This window comes from Bactrocera tryoni, chromosome 3 (genome assembly GCF_016617805.1).
Source record: "Bactrocera tryoni isolate S06 chromosome 3, CSIRO_BtryS06_freeze2, whole genome shotgun sequence".
Lineage (NCBI taxonomy): Eukaryota > Metazoa > Arthropoda > Insecta > Diptera > Tephritidae > Bactrocera > Bactrocera tryoni.
This window is the reverse complement of record NC_052501.1, coordinates 86,140,964-86,165,006: the sequence shown is the minus strand read 5'-3', so window position 1 is coordinate 86,165,006 and position 24,043 is coordinate 86,140,964. Positions and strand designations below refer to the sequence as shown.

General features: G+C 38.6%; 5 protein-coding genes across 5 annotated transcripts; 2 read left to right on the top strand and 3 right to left on the bottom strand.

Moving 5' to 3' along the window:
- Positions 1 to 730: 730 nt before the first annotated feature.
- On the top strand, positions 731 to 16,181 carry LOC120771119 (probable cytochrome P450 4e1). The gene is made up of 9 exons (XM_040098969.1): positions 731 to 890; positions 14,159 to 14,268; positions 14,378 to 14,657; positions 14,720 to 14,789; positions 14,843 to 14,969; positions 15,050 to 15,226; positions 15,291 to 15,531; positions 15,660 to 15,833; positions 15,890 to 16,181. Exons 1-9 carry the CDS (start codon positions 731 to 733, stop codon positions 16,105 to 16,107), a joined length of 1,557 nt encoding a protein of 518 aa, XP_039954903.1. The 3' UTR covers positions 16,108 to 16,181.
- Positions 4,825 to 8,391, bottom strand: LOC120771120 (larval cuticle protein 2-like). The gene is made up of 2 exons (XM_040098970.1): positions 6,147 to 8,391; positions 4,825 to 6,049 (listed from the first exon to the last, which is right to left on the bottom strand). Exons 1-2 carry the CDS (start codon positions 6,156 to 6,158, stop codon positions 5,693 to 5,695), a joined length of 369 nt encoding a protein of 122 aa, XP_039954904.1. The 5' UTR covers positions 6,159 to 8,391; the 3' UTR covers positions 4,825 to 5,692.
- Positions 9,568 to 11,045, bottom strand: LOC120771123 (larval cuticle protein 2-like). Its single transcript, XM_040098972.1, has 2 exons — positions 10,227 to 11,045; positions 9,568 to 10,134 (listed from the first exon to the last, which is right to left on the bottom strand). The coding sequence occupies exons 1-2, from the start codon at positions 10,236 to 10,238 to the stop codon at positions 9,772 to 9,774; spliced, it is 375 nt and encodes a 124-aa protein (XP_039954906.1). The 5' UTR covers positions 10,239 to 11,045; the 3' UTR covers positions 9,568 to 9,771.
- Positions 11,444 to 14,152, top strand: LOC120771121 (larval cuticle protein 2-like). The gene is made up of 2 exons (XM_040098971.1): positions 11,444 to 13,006; positions 13,083 to 14,152. The coding sequence occupies exons 1-2, from the start codon at positions 12,995 to 12,997 to the stop codon at positions 13,548 to 13,550; spliced, it is 480 nt and encodes a 159-aa protein (XP_039954905.1). The 5' UTR covers positions 11,444 to 12,994; the 3' UTR covers positions 13,551 to 14,152.
- Positions 16,114 to 23,560, bottom strand: LOC120771117 (probable cytochrome P450 4ad1). The gene is made up of 9 exons (XM_040098967.1): positions 23,342 to 23,560; positions 20,961 to 21,070; positions 20,364 to 20,658; positions 19,288 to 19,357; positions 18,897 to 19,023; positions 17,950 to 18,147; positions 17,026 to 17,284; positions 16,715 to 16,903; positions 16,114 to 16,524 (listed from the first exon to the last, which is right to left on the bottom strand). The coding sequence occupies exons 1-9, from the start codon at positions 23,505 to 23,507 to the stop codon at positions 16,298 to 16,300; spliced, it is 1,641 nt and encodes a 546-aa protein (XP_039954901.1). The 5' UTR covers positions 23,508 to 23,560; the 3' UTR covers positions 16,114 to 16,297.
- Between the last annotated feature and the right edge of the window lie 483 nt (positions 23,561 to 24,043).

The window sequence follows — 24,043 nt, the reverse complement described above, 5'->3', positions numbered from 1 at the left end:
AATATTTGGTGTTTGGGAAGGGTGTTTTATAGTATTTTTTTTAAGCGCCGACTTTTTAACTAGACACTCGTAATTCCTCACCAACTGTCTATGACATGTATATTATATAACCAATTAAAGTACTCGAGAACTCTTGGCCACCTTTTTCAACACTTGAAGCATACAGTTAATAGCGCTTCTTGATAAAAAAAATTAAAATTTGCGTGTTTATTTTTAATTGCTAACCACTTAAGTGTGTTTGTGTGCGTGCGCGATTATGTCCAACGGAGCAACACAGCATCTAATCGGCGAGACCTACAAGTCTAATGAGATAATAGTGTATAATTATCAGCATGGAGGAGCTTATGAGGGGCTTCAGTGCTCAATGGAGCAAATTGAGAATCACTTACACATTTACAACAACTTGCTTTTGACGCGTACTAGTAAGAAAGAGCGTTATTAAATAGCAGTAAATGACAATTGAACAGGAAAATTTCAATGGAAATCGAATGATATTTTTATTCACTTCAAATCGAGTGGCGCAACAGTTTTGCGGTGAACGCAACATAAGTCGGTTCTGAGACGCTTTGTAACGGCGAAATCGGTGCTTGAAAGCTGAGCGCAGTGTTAAGCATAATACAACAACAACAAGTAATACAAAATTAGTGTTTATTGCACTTTCTGAAAAAATAAAAGTGCTTCAGTACAAAATCAACATATTTAAGGTGAATTTTTGCAAAGTGGCACGAATATGTTGACGTTGTTGCTGTTTCCCCTGATCATTATTGGCATTTATGCTTATTGGTCCTATGTGCAGTACAAGACGGGCTGGCATTTACTGAAGAAAATCCCGGGTCCTTTTATATTTTGGATATTCGGAAATGTGCCGCAGATCGGACTAACACCTGAAGGTACGTTGTCTGCATCGAAAAGAAAGCCTTAAGGGCTATCGGGCTCTTTAGGCTCTTAAGGTTATTAATGAATTCTCAAAGACTAACTAGCCTTTTAGGCAGAAAATGAATGAATCGTTTGGGTGAGGTTGCTCATTCAGTCTCGTGAATAATTTGCAGACTATGCGCGTGTTGTGAGATCGTTTCAAGTACCTTTATATAGTCAAAACAATTTTGGTTTTCAAAAATATTGCGAATTATCGAAAACTAAGAGAAAAAAAACATTGAGCGCATCAAATTAAGCTTTTTCTTAATTTTTATCTAAATATTTTTGATTATAATCTGCTTGATTCTTATATAAATTGTAGTTGTCATAAAAATAACAATTAACTTGCATACAATAATGAAGCTGAAGAACGCTCAAACATTACGAAAGCAAAGCAAAAATAAAAAAAAACAACAACAGCATAACCAAACCTGTGACAAACTGCTGTTAGCACGAATGCTGACAAAAATAAATGTCTAAATTTGTTTCTATATTATGCAGCCAGATGAATAAATTGTCTGCGAAGACAGTATGCGGCCATAAAGTGGGTTCGCTGCAATAATGACTATTTGGTAGAGAAAACAGCTACACCGAACAAGTATGTGATGTTCATGGATAGTAAAAATAAAATCGTAGCAGCTAAAGTATTTGAATTTTCGTGACATAATTTGATGATTTTTTGTTTCTAAACTTCAAATCTTTTTTATCGCATTTTTTTTTGTTTTAAGTGCTAATATATGCTAGTCGAAAAATTTTTTTCGTATTTTGTCAATAGATGTCGCCGCAGACGTATATCTCCAGTGCTACCAATCACATTGTATCATACCATATAATGTTGAAAATTTTAAGCTTCGGGCAAGTTGGAAAAAGGAACATTTAAAAAATGAGTGAAAATAATGAAGAAATTCGCCATATTTTGAAATTTTTGTTTAAAAAAGCGAGGAATGACACGTAAGCCACCAACGAAATTTGTGAATTTTTCAGAGCCGATGCTCTATCAGTTCGTTAGCACAACAATGGTTCGCTCGCTTCCGTTCTGGAAATTTCAAAATTTCGATTTACACTGATGGAATAATGTCTCTAGCGAAAGAATAGCAAAAAAGTGGTCGACCAAAATGGTACATATTTGTTTATCTATTTAATATTACAAATATAAAAAAGTGAAAGTTTGATTAGAAATACGAAAAGACTTTTTTGACCCAATATATCGGTTAGAGCCCAAATACCTAGATTAAGTGCTTGTTCATTATATTCGTTCATCCAAATCTGTTTGTAGAAATTTTCTGAAAAAGAAAAATTTCGAAAATTGTTTTCGAAAATATATTCGAAATTTCACCATAAGGTTTAGATTTCAACTGGTGCTAAATAATAACTTTTTATGAAGCAGTTAATTATACTTTCCAAACGCAAATTTTACAAACCCCTCCTTTCATCATTGCAAATCCTAGCTCTGCCCGTAACTTCGCAAAATTCGACAATGGTTTCCTTTGCTTTTACGCCATTGTCTGCCATTAAGCTTATTTCAACACAAAACTCAAAAATCTGCGTGTGAGAGCGCAGCGGAAAATCATTAAAATTTTGCTGCAACAGATTAAAACATATTTATTTAGTTATTAGGAAAGTGTTTATACCACGAATCTCCTACGAACGTATACGAAAGCACGTATGCATGTACTTACATAACATATGTGTGTGGTACTGTTGCTAAGCAGCAGATTTTCGGCTGCTAATTGGCTAGCGCCACTTCATATATGATTATATAATAATATTTATAATTAGAATGAGGGCACAAAGATAACTTTTCTAATGAATTTTAAATGTGTCGGAGCCGAATACTCGTGAAATTAGCACTAACTACTTTGATAGATGCAGGGCCGAGCAGCGACAAATGCAGAGATATATTGAAAATAAAAAAAGGCGAAAACGTTTGCGTTTGCCAGACGAAGGGTCACAATTAAAAAAAATTGATAACGCTTGAAAATTCAGATTTTCTAGACATACTAAATGGATGAACTTGATATTAATTGCGGTTCAAAGGCGATTAATATTCCGACTATGAAAATTAAAATAATTATCCACCAACTATTATAAACTATTATAAAAAAAGTTTGCCATGTTGTTTAGCTTAAACAAATTATATTCACTTGTATAAGAAAAATTAATAAAAACTGTCAAGCTACTAAAATCATGCTGCTAATCTGCTGCCATTTAGCTTCACCTAAATCGAGAGCCATAACTGAATGAATTGCAAAAGCAATAATTTAGTTTAAAGTGAACAACAACAAATTGGTATGCTGTGACACATACACATCTATATACATATATGTGTATATACATATATGAGTGTATAATATTATCGCGGCTAACCAGCTCGAGTGACTTTCGTTAATTAATTTGATGCGATTCAAGATCATTGCCACATATATTATAAGCAAAAACAACAAATTTGTTTTTCGCAACAGAAAGTGAATTAAGCGAAGTGATAAAAAACGGTAGTTATATGGATATAGTATATACAGCTACCTGCGAACACATACGCTCAAACACACACACAGATTGTATAAGTTTGCGGTTTCACTCAGTGACAAATATGGCAGACAATCTACTACATGATCAGTACATATATACATATTTAAATAAATATTATGGCTTGAAGCTGGAATTTTTTTATACAAGTTCAAAATAAAATATAAACAAATAGTTGTTGCAGCTGATTAAAGCTGATATGTTCAAAGTATGAGCAAATGCTTTCTCACTTACAAGCATACTTACAAGCTAGTTATCGCTGCAGTTGCAAAGTTTTATAGAACATACCGAGTTGTTAAATTACTAAAATGACAACAAAACATTAACTGTGGCCGCAACGAAACGGTAATACGCTACTCAGGTGCATTTTTTATAGCATAAAAGGGCATAAAGGGATGTTTGTTTTGAATTTGATCGTTCAGTTTGTATGGCAGCTACTTGCTATAGTGGTGCAATCTGAACAATATGTTCGGAGATTATAGTATTTTATTATGCAATAATCTGTGCCAAATTTCGTTATGATATTTTTTCAAATAAAAAAGTTTTCCATTTAAAACCAAAATTTTGATCGTCAGTTTGTACGGCAGCTATATACTATAGCTATCCAGATCAGAAAAAATTCTACAGAGAATGTATAGTTGACTTGAACAATAAACCATACCAAATTTCGTGAAGATATCTCGTCAGCTGAAAAAGTTTTCCATACAAGCACTTGATTCTGATCACTCAGTTCGTATGGCAGCTAGATGCTGTAGTGATCCGATCCAAACAATTTTTTCAGAGATTTCACCAATGTCTTAGGCCGTAATCCATGCCAAATTTCGTGAAGATATCTCGTCAAATGAAAAAGCTTTCCATACAAGCACATTACACCGATCGTTCAGTTTGTTTGGCAGCTATGTGTAATAGTTGTCCGATATCAGCGGTTTCGACAAGTGAATAGGTAAAAAATCATATACAAATTTTCAAAATGATATCTCAAAAACGAAGAGGCTACTGCGTGTATGTACAGACGGTGAAATGGACATGGCTAAACCAGCACAGCTCGTCAAGCTAATCATATATATATAGATATATATATATACATATTATTAATAGGCTCTCCGACATTTCCTAGGGGGAGTTACAAACTTCGTGGCAAACTTAATATACCCTGCTTAGCGTGCAAAAACAGAAAACCGAACAGAAAAGGCACTTCATTGCCGCGTTGTTGTTAAGTGACGCGCGACACGCTATGATTCAATGGCTCGAAACATGTTTTTTTAATATTTCTATTTTAAATTTTTGTATTTAATGTCAATTAGAGAATTGCTTGTCGGATATAGTCATATTGCTGTGGCGGTGTGTAAAGCGTTGCTTATGATTAGTCAACGGTAATTATAACGGAGTGATAAACCGGCTAAATGCCGACTTAATACAGTGAAGCCCTGATAATATGACAGCTAATGCTTTGAGAAAGTCCATATTTTCATTTGTGATATGACTAAAGATTATATGATGTACTTATATGTATATATGTAACAAAAAGAAACCTGTCACTCACACACGCTAAATTACTAGTTGGTAGGCGATTACTGTTATTGACAACTAGAAACCCTGTTGCAAGCTAAAAGCGATTAGCCGCACTGCCAGCCCTTGATGGTGTCAGATCTGATTGCTATGTTTATAAACAACCGCATTTCGAAACTTTAATTATAGTTAATTATTAAATTGATTGCTGCTTAATTAAGTAAACAGAGCAATCTAGCTCTGGCTATTTACTAGCAGAATCACCAGCAATTGCTGTACTAGACGTCATTGAACACAACTTCTACACATTTATTTACGGTTAGATTAAGAATACTATATAGTTTTATATTCGTAATTTCATCAATGGCGTTCATTTTGCTTGCTGCCAATTATAACTGCAATACTAACTGGTAAAAAAACCGATAATGTGTTATCCGTTCCAGTTAAGGCTGTGTCATAAAGAGTAAAAGCTTGGCTTACCAGTTTGCTGGAGTATTTTATTTGCATTTAACACACACATATTTACAAAATAAAAAATTTAAAATATAAAATGAAAAATTCGGCAATATGTAAGTGGAAAAGTTCGATCAAGCTCAAGAGTGGCGTCGAAACCACGATTTCACTATTCATATAGCCAAGCAAATCATAAGAACCATAAGTTCCAGTTCCAGTTCAAAATCAATTGCATCGTTCCAAAATCGTTACGTATCACATTTGTCCATTCTAATTCCAAGTGCTTCGCTTAGTTCGTGCTTTCCTTTGAGGGGTGAGCTGCGATGTATGCGAGTGCCTTGACGATGGCCTCTGGTACTGGGGGAGCCACGGGCAAGAGCTCGCTCTGTGGGTGGTAACCGCTCTCGTCGGCAACGTAGTTTACACTGACGTGTTCGCCTTCGGGTGATACCCAACCGTATTCGCCGTTGATGTTGCCCTTTTCATCACCATGTTGCACGACGTGAATGCTGTTGCTGGTCTCCAGGGCGGTGTCGAAACCATCGACGCGGACATCGGACTTCAGTACACTGACTTCGGCATGAGCATCATCGGAGCTGCTGACAGCAGCGGCCGAGGCGTAAGCGACGAAAGCGACGAGTAGTACCTGTAACAAATAGAAGATGCTTAGTAAATTATCATCTCCTGGAAAGCACTGTGAGAAGCGAATTTCAAGCAGTTTCGCTGTAGCTTGGTCAACTCACGTATTTGAACATTTCTGTCGATTTGTTGGCAGTGATATCTATGATAATGGAAGACTTGATTGCTTCTGATACTGTTTGCTTAATTTGGTAGCGCTTTTATAATCCAATTTGCTGCCAGATTCGATGCCGTCTTGACGATCATAAAACCGGGAATATGTGAACAAGTTCACTGGTTGTGCATTTCGGCGCTTGAGTATGTGTGTGTGTTTATAGAAACTGCAATTGTTTCTAATTCCCGTTGATTTTACCAAATTTCTTTCTAAATCTTTGCCAAATGCAAATTCAACGGCCTCCAAAATCCAGCCAAACTTGTTATAATTGTCAAATGAACTGAGGCATGAATTGTATAAGATGAATCCATTATAGAACGCCAATAGACTTTTTACATTCGCTTGCCTATTCAAGACAAGATGCATAACCGTTTAATTGCGCTTAAGCAATAGAGCCAGACATGTTTTTTTGTTGCAAATCAGGTTATGTTATTTATCACTAGATGAAGGGAAGGAGAGAAAAGGAAAGTTATGGTTCATTGTCCGGACTGTCCTTCAATTAAATTCTTTAAACATTTTCAATATTCTAACACCCACAGATTATGAATTGCACTTATAAGAGGTTATGTCCATCATTTCGATATTGTGTGCCTCGATAGCTTATATCAAAACTTTCTGATTGTTCTAAGGATTTGATGATCGGACCTAAATTTCTACCGCCTTATGTAATTTTTATTTAAAAATGTCTCTGGTTTATCTCACACATATTCTATTTTAGAAAAGTTGATAGAGAAGGAAACAATATAGTCCTAAACAGTATTTTACTCATATACCTGGTCTGTTGGATGATACTTAGTATATGGCAATATATAATATTTCAAAAATGTACTATATTTCTGCACATGATAGATTTGTACTAAGTATATTTTTGAGCACTACTCGATTTGTAAGCAGTTATAGTTAAGGGCAATATTCTAGGACCACTTTCTCGTATATTTTCTTCTCACTTGGGCTTGTTTGGGATCGAACCATGTACAAAAGTTTCTAATGAAAAGTTGAGATACCCTCATGCTCAGGTCGCTTATAGTTCTAGAAACATTGCTTTCAGGGTTTACAACGAGGAAAATCTGACCGGGCCTCAATTTACCAAGATCTTATTATATAATATAATATCATTTTTATTTCCTGCCACTCTCACCCATAATGCATTCAAATATTTTATACATAGTGAACAGAGAGTTTTTGGAACCACAATCGGATAGTTTAGCCTCCAGGATAGACCTTTCGGTAGCGAATTGAGATTAATTTTTAGTGTATTTTGAATCAATAGTGTTACGGTAATAACTGAAATTAGAAAGTATAGACTCTTGTCTCATTCCTGCAGAGCGTGAGAGAAAACAATGCGTGTGATGAGCTATTAAAAGCTGCGTGGAAAACATAAAATCCACTTAACCCAACTCCATTTAATGAATTTGTATTCATGGCGCCCTATATTTAAAATCTCTTCCAATTTAGGGTCGTCACCTACTCAATCAGAATCAAGAAGAACTTCTTCAAGCTATTTCAAACTAAACCTGGTACGCAGGTTGCCTTTATATATTTCAGGATTTGGCAACACTGTTGTTGCAATTCGGAAACTCATAATTTTATCGTAAAGCTTGACATTTTTGAGGATATCCAAACTCAGAACGTTTTGGCATACCAGCGCTATTTGTGTTGTTTACAGTAACTTAAAATGTTCTCCTCGACCAAAAAATGGAATTAAATCGCGAACATTTTCACGTGATTACTTTTTACAACTTTCGATGTGGAGGCCCAGCAACAGTGCATAAAAGAATAAGCTAAACTTTTGACGACGAAACTTCATCAAACACAGTGTTTATCGATGTTATGGTGAATTCAATCGAGGTTGTATAGCACTCCAAGACGAATTTTGGAAAGGTCGCCCAAAATCGAAAACTGCTGATGCTGTGCGCGAACTGATACTGGAACATCGTCATGTGGCTTATCGTAAGATTGAGACAGCTGTTAGAGGAATTAGCATACATTCCATATTGCGCGAACATTTGACTGTAAAACATTTGCTCACGTTGGATCCCACACAATTTGTCAATCATTCAATATTAGGCTCGTGTCGATTGGTCGAGAAAAATGTTAACAAATTCGATAGCTGTGCTTACTATATAGCAGTGTTTCCCAACGTGGGCGATAACGCCCCCTTGTGGGCGCTGCAGGTATCAAGGGGGGCGGTAAGAGACCCGGAAAGAAAATTGGGGCGTTGTGTAGAGGCCTGGGGGGTTATTTGTAATTTTATTTAGCTAGGAGGCCTCTTAGACAACGACTACATGAGCTCTCGACTCTCAACAACAACTTGTGAACATCAAGCAAGATGACGACGGACTTCGAGCTTCGTACAATATCTCTTTGTTAATTGCTCAAAAAGGCAAACCACATAACATCAGAGAAGAGTTAATATTGCCAGCAATAAATGAAGTAATAACTACCGTGCTTCATAAACCGGCCGCAGATATTATCCGAAAAATCCCTTTGAGTAATAATTCTGTGCAAAGACGAATTGATGAAATGGCTGAAAACATTGAAGAATCATGGTACGATATTATCCACATTGACTTCACCGAACGATACTAGGACATTTTGAACTTGGAAATACCAGACTGGGTGTTGGATCCGTTTTCAAATGTCAACACAGCAATGTCACCTCAGCTGGAAAAAGAACTTATAGAATTGACAACAAACGAGGAAATAAAAATCAAGTTCAAAAATGGTTACCAAGAATTTTGGCTACAAAACCGATCTCGCAATTGTACCCTGGATTGTGGTCAATCGTTCAACGATTCTTGATAACATTCCCATCGTCATATTTGTGTGAACGTGGATTTAGTGCTGTGACAACACTGCTTACTAAAAATAGAAATCGTTTGCTTGTTACCGAACGTGGCGACATGTGACTGTTCTTGAGTAAATTGGAACCTGATATTAACAAAATTATTAAACAGTATCAGATTCATCCTTCACATTAGTTTTTATATATGGATCGATTATTTTAGTTTTATTTTTAATAAAATATTTTCTGTTTTAATACTATAAAGTTGTGTTTCAATAATCATTCTTATTGGCAGGTGGAGCGCGTAAGAGTTAACTTGAGACCTAAGCGCCGTTGTATGTTACCTACTGCGCTTAGGTTTCAAGTTGCTGGTTATAGTAAAAGTTTCGTTTAGAATTCTCCGTTAATACACATATATAGGTCACAATAATTAATTTGAAGTTATAGTGGTTTTTTAATAGGTGAAAAAATGGGGGCGCTAAAAAATATTTATCCTCAAAGTGGGCGGTAGACAAAATAAGTTTGGAAACCACTGCTATATAGTCTGAGAATCGTTAATCAATATGAGAAAGTAGAAAATAAAATATTAATTTTACCAATAAAGTGGAGTATTTTATTTGCAGTTAGTACAATTACAAAAACATTAAACTTAGAGTTCTAAGGTAGACGACAAAGACATACAACCATAACAATATAATCTTAGTATCGTCCAATTGTTGCACGAGAGCAAATTGGTCACATACTTTCCTAATCATTGCGTAACAATATCAAGGTTTAAAATGGAATTCATTTAGTTCTTCTTGACTCCTTCCTTTGAGGGGTGAGATGCGATGTATTCGAGTGCCTTGACGATGGCCTCTGGTACTGGGGGAGCGGTGGGCAAGAGCTCGCTTTTTGGGTGGTAACCGCTCTCGTCGGCAACGTAGTTGATAACGACATGTTCGCCTTCGGGTGATATCCAACCGTATTCGCCGTTGATGTTGCCCTTTTCATCACCGTGTTGCACGACGTGAATGCTGTTGCTGGTCTCCAATGCGGTGTCGAAACCATCGACGCGGACATCGGACGTCAGTACACTGACTTCGGCATGAGCATCATCGACACTGCTGACAGCGGCGGCCGAGACGTAGGCAACCAAAGCGAAGAGTAGTACCTAATGGCAATAAAGAAACTCGAATTATTTATTTTGTCACAAATGTGAACATCCTGTTTGCAACGCCACCACTAAGTTGAGTTGTTACTTACGTATTTGAACATTTTTGCGAATTTGTGGGATGAGACTAGAACACTCGATTGTTTCTGATGCTGTTTGCCAAATTTGGTGGCGCTTTTATAAGACCAGATTCGGTTCAATGTTATGCCAGCTTCATTTCCATAAAATCGGGAATCTGTTGTGAGCGAATTCACTCTCCTGCATCAATGTGTATGTGTGTGTGTGTATGTGGTTGTGTGTGGATGATTGCTATTGCGTTTTAATCCCGTTGCTTTAACTGTGTTTCTGCTAATACGCCGGCTGATGAAATCCAGCTAAACTTGTTCTAATTGTAAGAGCGTCTCAGTTATGAATTGTTTGTCGCCAAAATGCACCGGTAACTGGTTCAATTCGCCTAATTGGCAAGACTTTTCCATTTCATTTTATTTCATTTTATACGTATATTCGTTGCTTATACTCAAAATAACAAATTTGTCGATCGTTGCACAATATTAATAATCATTTAAATATTTTCTGCATTCTGTGTTTGATTCGGACCACTTTCCAGTTGTTCTAAATTAGTCAACTACCACTTTGTCATCTAATCTTGTGCAAATCACATCGAAATTTATGGTGTCTTTATGGCTTGTGCCTTGGTGACATCTAAATACCTTAATATAGACTATAGGTCAACCGATGACAGAAGTGAATAATTAAAAACGAAAACGTGCTGTTTGCTTAACACTTTTTCTTCTTTATTGCATTCGACACCGCTTACGCGATTATAGTCGGGCTTACAACTGTTTGGCGACAATTGGAGATTCCAAGTGTAGCCAAGTCTTTCTCCTCCTGGTCTTTCCAATGGAGGTGAGATCTTCATCTTCCTCTGCTTTCCCAGGCGGGGCTCAGAGAAGTCCTTCCCGATCCTGACGGAATTTTCGGGATACCAAATTCAGACATAGCGGTATGAAGGCAACTCCTTTCTGTGCTTTTTTTTATTTGCAGTGTGCCGATCCTTCATGGGTCTTCATGGGTCTTTTCCAAGATTTAGTGCATGGTGAATAGCTGATCGATTGTTGATTACCAGGCCTAAAGCCACACTGATAAGGTCCAATCAATGAGGTTGACGGTGGGCTTTCACACTCGATAGAACCTTATAAGCGATGTTGAGGAGGCTTATCCCACGGTAGTTGTCGCAGATTGCACACTTAAATTCCAATCCTCGGGCATGCTTTCGTTTGACCATATTCTACAAAGAAGTTGAATCATGCTTCTATAATGCCACTTTGTTGTTCTTCAGCCGGGTAATTGTTATTTGAACTTCTTCAAGGTCGCGCAATGGACGGTCTGTTCCATTGTCATCGATTGGGGAATCGGGTTCGCCTTCTCCTGGCGTTATGCTTTGGCTGCCATTCAGCAGGCTGGAGAAGTGTTTTATCCTTAATTTTAGTATGCTCTGAGCATAGGTTTCTAGATTATCTCTAAGGGTTATACAAGAGTGTGCTCCAGTCTTGAAACCTTCTGTTAGTCGGGAACTTTTCAATTGACCTGTTAACTTGACGATAATATCTGAATTATATACATAGGTATGTAATATACATATGATGAGACTTCAGAAAACTTCTATGTGCTCTGAATATTTTGTATGAAACCAACTTTCCTTATAAGAATATCAATACCAAGTTAACGATTAAGTTTATGTCACGGCTTACTATCACAGTGCTGGCGGTTATTTTATTTCTATGTAAAATTTCAGCGATCAATGACTAGCTTAGCTATTTCTGTTTTCTATTTTATACTAGAAAGGCTTCAGACTCTAAAACCATCTAGAAAGCGGAACTAGTATTCGAGTAACTCAGTCGTGGATACTAAAATATGCTTTGTATGACCCTGAGCTCATAGATAGTTTGAAAATCTAAAACTTGTTGAATGATGACAAAAGTACTTGATTTACTGACAGACAGACATACATCACTTAAGCGTCTCTGAACTTTTTTCAGCACCTTCGATTTCATAACGTAGACGGCTTGATTAACTGCTTTGTTCATGGACTATGGAAATTAGCACATGTGAGTGGAGTTAATCTACGAAATCAACCAATTAATGTAGAATTAGTGAGTGACAGCGATTTGCATTTCAAAATCAGTCAAGCATTTCTTCTGGTAAATAAAACATAAATGTCACATATTTTCAAAGTAATTTCAAACAAAATCTGAGAACTGGTTAATTCTTAAAAGTATATGTGTTCCTCAAATATATCAAAAATAACGGTAATTATTTGTTCATTATTCTATATTTCACACCTTTCATTTTCATTTATGAATAATCTTCACATATGGCTCTGAGCAACTTCAAACACTTTTGTATGTAACATCGTTGCCTGATCTTCGGTTACTTGTTGCACCCATATAATCGTACCAAACGAAAGAAATAAATTTAAAACGTTGTTTTGGGTTGTGGGCGCGGTTTACTGGCCTTGCGTCAGATTTATTGTCTTGTCACACGGCTTACCTACTGAACTACATGTGTGGATACCTGGGCATCTTTCGTTGCGCAGAAGCGACGCGAGCAGCGGACGGATGCGCCGAAAAGTAGTTTGTTTGTTTTAGAAATATTATTTCATTTTTGGTGATGACAAGACTTACCGTTGGGACGCCAATAAATCTGTTGGCTGTTTCCAAACAGAGAGGTGATACGCATAAATTGTCGAACTGCGCCACAAAACGAAACTATCTCACGGTATAAATACCAAAGCGTCTTTGACCACTGAGCATTCATTTGTTTGATTCCAACAAGCGATTACCTGGAACTAATTACAAATATGTTCAAATATGTAAGTGTTTCAAACGGCGTTTGAACGTTTGTGTTTACCTAACCTCGAATTAACCCTCACTTTCATGCAATTTTAGTTTATCTTCTTTGCTGCCGTCGGGCTCAGCCACAGCCTTACCACTTTTGGTCGATCTGCCAGTATCAGCAGCAGCAGCAGGAGCTCGCATCCGAGTGGCGATGAAGCTCACGCAGAAATAAAGGCCATGCGCTCCGATGTGCGTCCAGATGGTTTCGAGTACGCACTGGAGACCAGCAATGGTATTCAATCTGCACAGTCGGGCGATGCGAGCGGCAATGTACATGGCGATTTCCAATGGGTTTCACCTGAAGGTGAACATGTGCAAATCTCCTACATTGCCGACGAGAACGGCTATCAGCCAAAGAGTGATCTTCTGCCAACCCCGCCTCCAATTCCAGAGGCCATTCTCCGAGCGCTCGAATACATACGCACTCATCCACCTAAAGAGGAACCGAAGCGCCGTATCTCAGCTCCTTCCACCTCCTATAAGCCGCCCAAGAAGCCCACCCCTCGTCGCAAATATTAAGTGAGAGGTGCAAAGCACAAAATGGTCAGCTCGAATGCCCGAAGCATTTGTACAAGAAATATTCTTGTATTTGTGTAAAAGTCAAATATTATTTCAAAAGAAAATATATAATTCACAAAAAAATTCGAAGAAGAACTTATTATTAAGTGTTATTATTTACATACATACGTTTATTAATCAGTTAATGATAACTGCGAAGCATGAAAGGGTAGAATAATTTTCAAGTTGAGCCTTAAAATGCTTTGATTAGTAGGTCAAGTTTTCATCGCTTGTTCTGATAACGGTTTGTTAGTAAATAAATGTACGTACTCGCATACTTCTCTTTACATTACACTTCTCATTACCAACACTACTGAAAGAGACGTGAATTCTCTTTTAAATCAAGTCGGTCTCTCTTTTCCATGAAAATGTCTGTAGGGCCTTGGCTTATGCTGCGTAACCGTACGATTCTCATTATCTATTGCTTTCAGCTGCTTACTGAAATATACTCTCTTATAAGCTGACATCTTAGCTTACAAGACACACATTGAAGTTAGTATTAGAGTTCAATCATTCAAAATTCCTGTTGATAGTTTTAATTACTCCTGATTTCTGTTCTATTCCCATAGAGCATATGAGGCAGATAAGACGCTGGGCACATGACTACAACTACGGCTTGATGCGAGTATACGGCGGCGCTCAACCCTACATAATGATTGCAAATCCCAAAACTACGGAAGTAAGTACCTACGCGAAGCCATCCACTAACTTCGGTCCAAGCACAGATGTTTTCAAATGTAGTTCTAAAAAAAAGCATTTTTTATTAAAATATTTCTGATTTATTGCAGCAAGTGCTGTCTAGTACTGAGTTTATACACAAATATGACCCTTATAAGTTCTTTTATCCTTGGTTGGGTCAAGGTTTGCTCACCGCGAATGGCAAACACTGGGTTAACCATCGAAAAATGATCACGCCCTCATTCCATTTTGCCATACTGCAAGACTTCCTTAAAATTATGAACGAAACAACCGATCGCTTCGTGGAGCTGCTCTCGGGTTTTGCAACGAAGGCGGAAATGTTCGATTTTCAAGAAGTCGTCACACGCTCCACGATTGATGTCATATGCGGTGCGTGAAACCTACTATCATAAAATTTGTAAAGCAATAATCATATGGTCTGAACGTTTTAGAAGCCGCCATGGGCACACCAGTAAATGCCATACAGGGTCCCACGTCTCCAATAGTGCCTGCGATCGCTGAGTAAGTAGTTTCTTAAGTACTTTAATCATTTTAAAATAATGGTCGATCTCCAGCATCTGTGATGTGATGCGCCAACGGATCTTTAGCGCGTTGAATCGTTTCGATTTCTTTTTCGTATGGACCAGAGGATATCAGAAACAGCAAAAAGCTTTAGCGATCTTGCGCAAAGAATTTTCCCAGGTGTGTTTTGCCCAAGTTCGACACTACAATTTGCTGAAGGGTGTTAATTTTGTTTTAAAACTTTTTGTGACTCATATTAGATCATTGACAAACGGCGTGAGATGCTGAAGACGCTCGACCAAAATAAGCTGAAGTTGGGTGTAGACGGCAAACGTCCGAAAATGGCCTTCCTTGATAACTTGCTAACAGCAGAAGTAGATGGCAAGCCTCTGTCATTTCAAGACATTTTTGAGGAAGTCTCCACATTTATGTTTGAGGTTCTGCTTGTTGCATATCTGGTAGATTTTAATCTGATCAGCAAACAACGTTTTTCTTTTCTAGGGTCACGACACCACTGCCAGCGCCATAGGCTTCGCCATTTACTGTTTGTCACGACATCCAGAAGTACAGCGTCGCGCCTTCCAAGAACAATTTGCAATTTTCGGCAAGGATCTTAAACGTAATCCAACCTTTCAAGAGTTGAGTGACATGAAGTATCTGGAGCTGATTATCAAAGAGACGCTGCGTCTATTTCCCAGTGTGCCATTCATTGTGCGTACTTTGTTGGAGCAAACTGAAATCGGTGGGTTTTCGGTGATTTTATAGAATATTTGATTATTTTTGATACATTACATATGAGTTTGATTTTCAACATAACGTGTTTCCGTTATACTTACTATTTTTTGACCAAACTATACCAACTCTTTTTAGGCGGTTTTCAAATTCCGCCAGGTACCTCGCTTGGCTTTTGCATTATAGCAATGGGGACTAATCCTCAACACTTTCCGGCACCATTTGAGTTTAAACCAGAACGTTTTGAAAATCGCAACAGTAGTAATCCCTACGACTATATACCGTTCAGCGCGGGTCCGAGGAATTGCATAGGTCTGTAGTCATACACTATACAAAGTTGAGTACATTAACTTATTTCATTTCATTAGGTCAAAAATTCGCCATGATGGAATTGAAAGTAACACTTTCGAAGATCATCCGACACTTCAACATATTGCCGGCGGTGGATGGGCTATCCACCGGCATACATAACCCCGCAGATCGCGGTGATAAGATTGACAATCCATATGATGCGCGGCTGGGCTTCTTTCTTACCTTAAAATCTGTAAACGGCTTGTATATACGTCTGAGACGCAGATCATATTGAACACAATTTATTTCGAAAATTTTAATGGCTTTACGGTTTTGTTATAGAAATAAATGCTTAACTAATTGAAAATATTTACTCTACTACGTATATTGTACAAGGCTATGTTGCCTGGGAACACTACAATATATTTTTTTAAAAGAAATTTGTGTCTCCTGCCACTTGTTTTCGGTTTTGCTTTCCATTTGGTTTATTTATTGGCGTTCGTTCGTCTTTTCAGTCGCAACTGTATGCCGTTCTCGGACTTGAGCGTCACACGAATATTCAGTATGGGATCGTATTCACTCTGTGGCACACAGTCCAAGCGTGAGTGATCGTTGATGCCTGATGGCAGGCCATCTTTGGCGGGTAAAATTTCCAGGTTACGCACAATCATTGAGAGTAGCGACTTCAATTCGTACATGGCATACTTTTCGGCTGTAAAAGAGGATTAGAAAGGCATTTGCATTACAGTAGAAGACATGACAGACGATATAAGTTCAACGTATAATAAAAAGCCGTAAAATACAAAATCTTTTGCAGAACCTCCTTCATTTATATACGCTTTACGCACTGAGCTATTTACACTCCATTCCGCACTCGAAGTGACAAACATTCAACGACTTACCAATACATCTCCTTGGTCCGGCACTAAAAGGCACGCTATTGAAGGCCTGCAGACCGGCCGCCTCGTCCTTATTGATATGCTGCCAGCGTTCGGGGCGAAATGCGGTCGGCTCGTCAAAGTACTTTTCATTATAGCCCATGGCTATCAGGCACATAATAACGGTTGTGCGCTTGGCGATTTTCGTACCATCTATCAAAGCAGAGCATAATAAAAAGATGACAAAGTAAAACCCATAAACAATGTACGCCCGACTGTTGCCGAGTAGGCGAAACCGGGCCAACACTTGCGCCAGTTTACGGCTCTTCACTTACTGATATCGATTGGCTTGCGATTGGTGCGTGCAATTAATGGCACCGACGGATACAGACGCAATGTCTCGCGTATTACAAACTCCAAGTAGCGCATCTGCTCCAAATGTGCACATTCAATGCTAGGTACACGTACCAACTGCGCGGCTGATTCGGTGCCGAAAATGCGTTGCTGCTCGGCGTAGAGCTTCTCTTGAACGGCTGCGTGTCGAGACAAGACGTAGAGGGTAAAAGATAGCGCAGATGCGGTGCAATTATGTTCCTGTGTGAAAAGAAAATCGTTTGACCTCGAGAGTGAGCTGCGTTGTGAGTAGAATGCTTTTATTTTTTTCGGACTAAATAATTACCCTTCCTTATAATAAGGCTATTTGTGGTCGTTGAAAAAGTCTTTTCGTTTTTTATCCATCGGACCACCATTTGTTTCGGCCAATGCAGAACTCCCTTAATGGAGTAAAGTCGGCTTTAAGAGAAGCCGTTGAAAATTACTTGTCGCAGTTTTTCGCCGAGAAACCAGAAAAGTTTCACACTGATGGAATTATGTCTCTGGCGGAAAAATTGCAAAAAGTCGTCTACCAAAATGGTACATATTTGGTTCATTAAAGTTTATTACAAATATAATAAAAATAAGTTGAAGTGTGATTACAAATACGAAAAAACTTTTTCGACTACCCACATTTTGGTTCTCAAAAATATTTAAATTTCCTTAATATCTTACATCTACAAGGAAGTAAATGGGGCAACACCGATTTTAAATATTTTTTTCTTCAATTTACTGAACTGTGAGAATAAACGATTTCGATTTTAATTAAATCAATTTTCCATTATAAATAATGCAATAAATTACACGCAGGCAACAACAGTTTAACTCAAATTGCTGCCAACCTTTCAGCAACCTGCACACATACTTATTGCTGTTACCATACTTACCGTAAATATAAATGTGGACAGCTCTTCGAATATTTCCTTATTGGTCAACGCACGCCTATCCAGCTTCGCCTGCAAGAGCACATCAAGGAACGGACGCAGCATTGTTCTGGCTGCCGGCTGCTGCTCCCGAACGCCTGGCTGCTGGTGCGCTTGCTGAGCCGCAGACGCCTGCAGACTTTCTCGACGTTGATCGACAATCTTTTAATTAAAGTGTGAGCAATAAAAATACATATTTACACCCAAAAAAGAACATAATAAAATCGGAAAATATAACAGGCGCAGTATTTGCGCCGGCTGAAATGGCGCTGACGGTCGCCAAAGTGCACTCAATTAACATTTTTCGCATATTGCATTTTCAAGTTGAAAGAGCGCATAGCTCTGCACATGCCCATGTGTCACCTGCTGGCGCCACCAAAAATACATTTCAGCACTTGGGTGGGACATTTTGCGGAAGACGGGCGCCAAACGCCCTTTTTCTTGTTCATTTTTAAATATGCGTAAATATAGTTGTGTATGTGGGTGTACGGTAATCACCAGCAGGTGGCACCCAAGCAAAAGCTTTTAAGAATAATGCAAAGCAATAGCCTTGAGGTCCGTGCGTGTGTCTCAAGAGACCGAGAACAAGAATCTTTCAAGAACGCTTTTTGCGGTAAATCTGCAGTAATCTGGTAGCATTACGACCGATTTTGTTCTTTGCCACTACAACTTTGTTTTTGCTGAGCATTTCGCTTAATCCCTTACATGTACATACATATGTATGTATATTTGGCTGAGCAAAAAGGCTTCCCTGGAAATGCAATTTGAATGGCGAAATATTCTCATTTGACGGTCATTGCTTAAAGGCAAATCCCATTCATTGCATTTACAACTTCACAGCGCAATGATTTTTCAATAAAATCATAAATACAAAATATCCCCAGCGGCCGTACATAAATATCACTGTTTACCTTGTTAATTACGCGTTCGAGAGTGCTCAGCGCGGCGCGTTGTTTCCAATAATGTGGCGTTAATTGGAAAAGCGTGTCGAAGCGCTTTACAATGCTGAATGTGCGCTCCTTTATCACGTCGCAGAGGCTACGGGAAAATATAATACATATTTACATATATACCGCTTGAGTACGAGTGTCGGAGTGTGGTCATAAAAGTGTGCGTATGTACATTTAATACCGAAATAATTGGATGAAAACTGTTTCGATTGGGAGACAAATGTTTTCGTGTCAGTGTTGTGATAGATTGAAAATATTGAATGAAAATGAAAGTCAGTGTTGGGTGAGACGGTACATGAAGACTGGCAATGATGAAATAGCGAGTATGTGAGCAAGTCACCGTTAGACTTACTCAATAATTGCCGCGTGCAGCTCGGTTCTGCCGTCGTTCAGCTCGAAACTCGGTATGCCTGTAGCATTTTCTGTAGAGGAGAAACAGTAGAGTTTTTAGACAGTTTATCTACGATATGGGTAGACTAGACGCAGACTAAATATAGATAGTACACTTACAGTGTTTGTCCGGAAAATAATAGGACTGAATCGATAAAAAAAAATTTATTGAACCAACGTTACGATTCTTTACAAACTTTCAAAATATACTCCTTCTGCGTAGATGCAGCGCTGCCAGCGCGATTTCCAAGCATTGGAGGCATCACGGAAAGCATCCTCCGGAATAGCCTTGAGAGCCGAGGTGCATGCGGCTTGTATCCCCTTTCATCGGGTTTTTCAGGCAAGGAAACAAGAAAGTCCGGAGGGTCCACATTTAAGTTGTAGTGCAGCTGCGGAAGCGTTGGGATGACAGCCTTGGTTAGATGGTTATTCACAAGAAAGGCGGTGTGAGCCGGGACGTTGTCGTGGTGCAACTTACAATCGGTTGTTGATGGAACAATATCATGGCGTTGACGGTTTGTCCAGGAGGAACAATATCATGTTGAACAATGCCTTTGATGTCAAAAAAGTCACATTGTCGATGTTTATCGAAGTCGCAGCTCTCCCCGCACGGTCTTCATCAGCGATCTCTTCCCGGCCCTCTGAAATGGCCTGGTGCCACCGAAACACTCCACTTCTTGCTAAAAAAAACATCTGAGTAAGCCTTCTTGATCAAAAAAAAAAAACGTCTCTGTCGCAGATTTACCGAGTTGCACACAGAGTTTAATCGCGTAATTCTGCTCTAACGAACGCTGCATTTTCGGCTTGTACCACTCATAGAAACACGTCGCGCGAAAATGTTTGTCTTGACTCTCCAGGTGCTCGAAATCAGTCCTACTACTTTCCGGACAAACCCTGTACTTTACAAAATTGGCAAAATAAAATCAATAGAATTCTTGTTAGACAACACATTGCACAGAATTCACGCGCAATAATGTACGCCAATCACAATTGTCCGCGTCCCCAGGCACCCCTTCAGAGCGAACGAGCCAAACTTACCAACCGCAATATCCAAGGTGCATTTGCCCAACAGTGGCTGCACGTCCAAGACTTTCGGCACGCCATCTGCGGCTGCAGTGGCGCGTTCTGAGAGCTTCTCCACTAAACGCTTGCCAGCTCGATGCACCACCTGCAAATAACCTTCAATTGCTTGCTGCTCGAAAGCCGGCGCGTAGATTTGGCGATGCTTCAGCCAGCGCGCTCCTGCGGCGGTGACAAGGCCATCGCCCAGCCAAGGTCGCAGGAAGGAGTACAGGTGCTCCTTGTACAGCAGCGTAGAGCTCGAGAGGATGTTCTGTGGTAAGCGGGCAAAAATAATAATAATAACAGTAAATCAAAGTAGTTGTAAATGATAATGAATTTCGGGTGCTGTAAGTGTATGTGTGTGTAAGTGTCTAGTGAATTCGTGTACAAAATGCGGGCAGGAATTTCGTCGAAAGATGAAAGCTGCTACACTTCGTTGAAGTATTAACACTGGGAGCTGGGGCTGATGAAATGTGTGAGGTGTCGTCGCCTTTATGCGACACATGTATGCTTATATGTGTGTTTGTGCGTGTGTGTGTGTCATGACTTATGGGCACTAGCAAATGAAATTACTTGAATTTCCGCCGGATCACTCAACATGACATGATATTGGAAGAACACCACCGAACGGAAGCCCTGGAAGTCATATTTCCGGCAATACTGAAGAATCTTCTTTGGATATTCTGCAAGTAAAAAGGGCAAATAAATTGTTTTAAGTGCTGCGTTGTTGAAATTCCTGCAGAAGCATGTGAGCTTACATACTCATTTGGGTGCCTGCGCATGTATGATTGCGCAATTTATTTGTGAACCCGGTAAATTTCATAGACCGAGGTAACAATAAGCTTTGTAACAGTCTTTGCTGAAATGGAATTTCCGCATTTTTAAAAAAGGTTGCTTCAGGATAAAGAGCTTCGACGTGCAACAATGTTCATTGGTATTTGTTGTAGGTAACATTGTAAGGAAATTACCAAATTTCCATAAGTGACGTAGACTATTATATTTCCTTTACTGCCATAACATAAATTTATTTGTATTTTTTTGTTTTGTCTTATTTCTTCACAAATCCATTGTTGCAATGGGGATTTGTTGCAAACCTTGGATTTGGTTGGCTTTAAAAAAGTTTAGGTACGTTTTTTACATTGATATACATCGTGTATAGCTGGCTAAAAATATTAGTTCTAATTTCTTCTAAATGGAAGTATGTTTGGCCGCTTTCTTACCGAAAAACACAGGTGAGATTGAAACGTAAGTATTTTGTTAAGATGTGTGATCACTACATGTGGACTTAATAAAAAGTACACGTACGTAGGTTGCCTTTTATATTTCAGGATTAATTAACAAAAACACATTTTAGTTATGATGTTTTGAATGCTCAAAACTGCAGTCGATTTTCGAGAGCTCGCACGGCTCGGATTCGGCTTAACTGATACTACCGATACAGTCGACAGCTGTTTACTTTCTGACTCATATTCGTAAATCTACGATTCACCACCTTCCACCTTGTCACAGACGTGTTTCGAACCACTGCTAAATTCACCAAACCATCGATAAACACTGATCCTTGGTGGAGCTTCATCGCCCAAAATTGAGTTAAGTTCATCAATGCACTGTTGCTTTGTGAAGTTTACGAAGGCGATGCTGTATCAGTCCCTGTAGCACAATAATGGTTCGCTCGCTTCCGTTCTAGAAATTTCAATGTGAGAAAGTCGATGAAATTATGGAAAAGATTGACTAGTACCGCCACATAAGCAGCCATGACATCACTTAGAAACTAAACATTCATCACCAAACGGTTTTGAATCATTTAAAAAGGGCTGGCTACAAAAAGAAGCTCGATGTTTGAGTACCACATGAATTGTCTGTAAAAAATTTAATGAACCTAAGTAACATTTGCGATTCTTTGCTGAAACGAAATGAAATCGAACCATTTTTGAAGCGAATGTTAACAGGAGACGATAAGTGGATCAAATATGAGAATAATGTCATAATAATGTCATGTAATGTAAATCATGGTCCAAGCGTGGTGAAGCTCAACAAATGGTCGGAAAGCCAGGATTGACACCTCGAAAGGTTGTGCTGAGTTTGGTGGGACTGGAAAGGAATGATCCACTATGAGCTGCTCCAGCCTCAAACGATTGATTCTACATTTTACTGTCAACAACTGATGAGATTGGAGCAAGAAATCGAAAAAAATTGCCAGAACTGATTAACAGAAAGGGCTTCGTTTTCCATAAGGACAACGCTAGACCACACACATCTTTGGTAACTCGGCAAAAACTGGAAGAGCTTGGCTGAAAAGTTTTGATGCATCCACCATATAGCCGTGACCTTGCACCATCGGATCATCATTTTTTTCGGCCAATGCCGAACTCCCTTTATGTGAGTAAAGTTTGTTATTTTATCACAATAACGCTCAAATTCTGAACTCTGTATCTTTCGAGTCGGCGCGAACACACTAATGTTTATTTTGAATTTGTTTTGCTTGCCTTATCGCGACGAAATTATTAACTGTAATAAATGCCATATATTTTAATTGCACCAATAACTGTGCAACTGTTGAGGAGAGAACCGCTTAAGCTGCCAGAAATATTACGCGGCTATTCAAAGCCAATTAGTCGCGGACTGGATGCTCTGCACTACCACCAGCAGCTGAGAGAATCAGTGAAGAGCGGTTTATTCCGTTGTTTTGTTTGTACAATACATTTCATTATACAAATACATTTCATAATAATAATTAATTACTTCCAGTATTCATATGTTGAATGCACCTCACAAGACGTGTTGGCCAAACTTTTTAAGTTTTCGTTGCGCCGCTGAGTACGAGTATGTGTCATGCGAAACTTTACTGACCCAATCTTTGGACCTTGACACATTACTTGAATATTAATAAATATTGTATGGTGTTCTAAACAATTATATGTTATGTAAACTTGCTTGTCACTTCGGCTACTTACCGTCCGGTTTGAGTCCAAACTGAAAGAGGTTGCCCACAAACGGATAAGGCGTTGGCCCTGGGATCATCTCCATAATACCCATCACATTATCAATATAGTTTAGCAACTTTAAGCCCTTCCACGCAATTAGCGTGAACAGAAATATTGTGAGGAGTAGTAGATACATTTTGCAATTAACACAAACTCGACTTTTTTACAACAAAAAATTCAAAATAATATTAATTGAGCTTCAAGCAGAAATTTATGTTTATTGTTGAGAAGTTGCAGAGAAACAGACGTGACGACTTTAACTTGGCTTTAGCTGACAGCCAACTGATAATCGATTCAAGAAATGTTTGTTTGGTTCAAAGGTAGAAATAGTCCAAGAGCCGATTGGCTTGCAGATAAGAAGGCTTATCTAACATTTATCCAATGAGCACTTTGTATGAAGTTCAACAAGGCATTCATTGCTTCTCAATAATGGCCAAACGCAATTTAATAATAAACAAGCATAAGCATAGCAAATATAAATGCTATTATTCTGTTCATTATGAGAAATCAGCTCAATTTGTAAGCAAAAAGTCTTAAACTCAAATTGAATGCATTCTGATTTTGGGATTAATTGGGCTTAGGTCCGTTTTCTCATCGTCTATTTAGCAGTCAGCTGTCATTTAAGTTCTGGTTAACTGAACCAAGATTCATTGTTTCGATAAAGAAACTTTT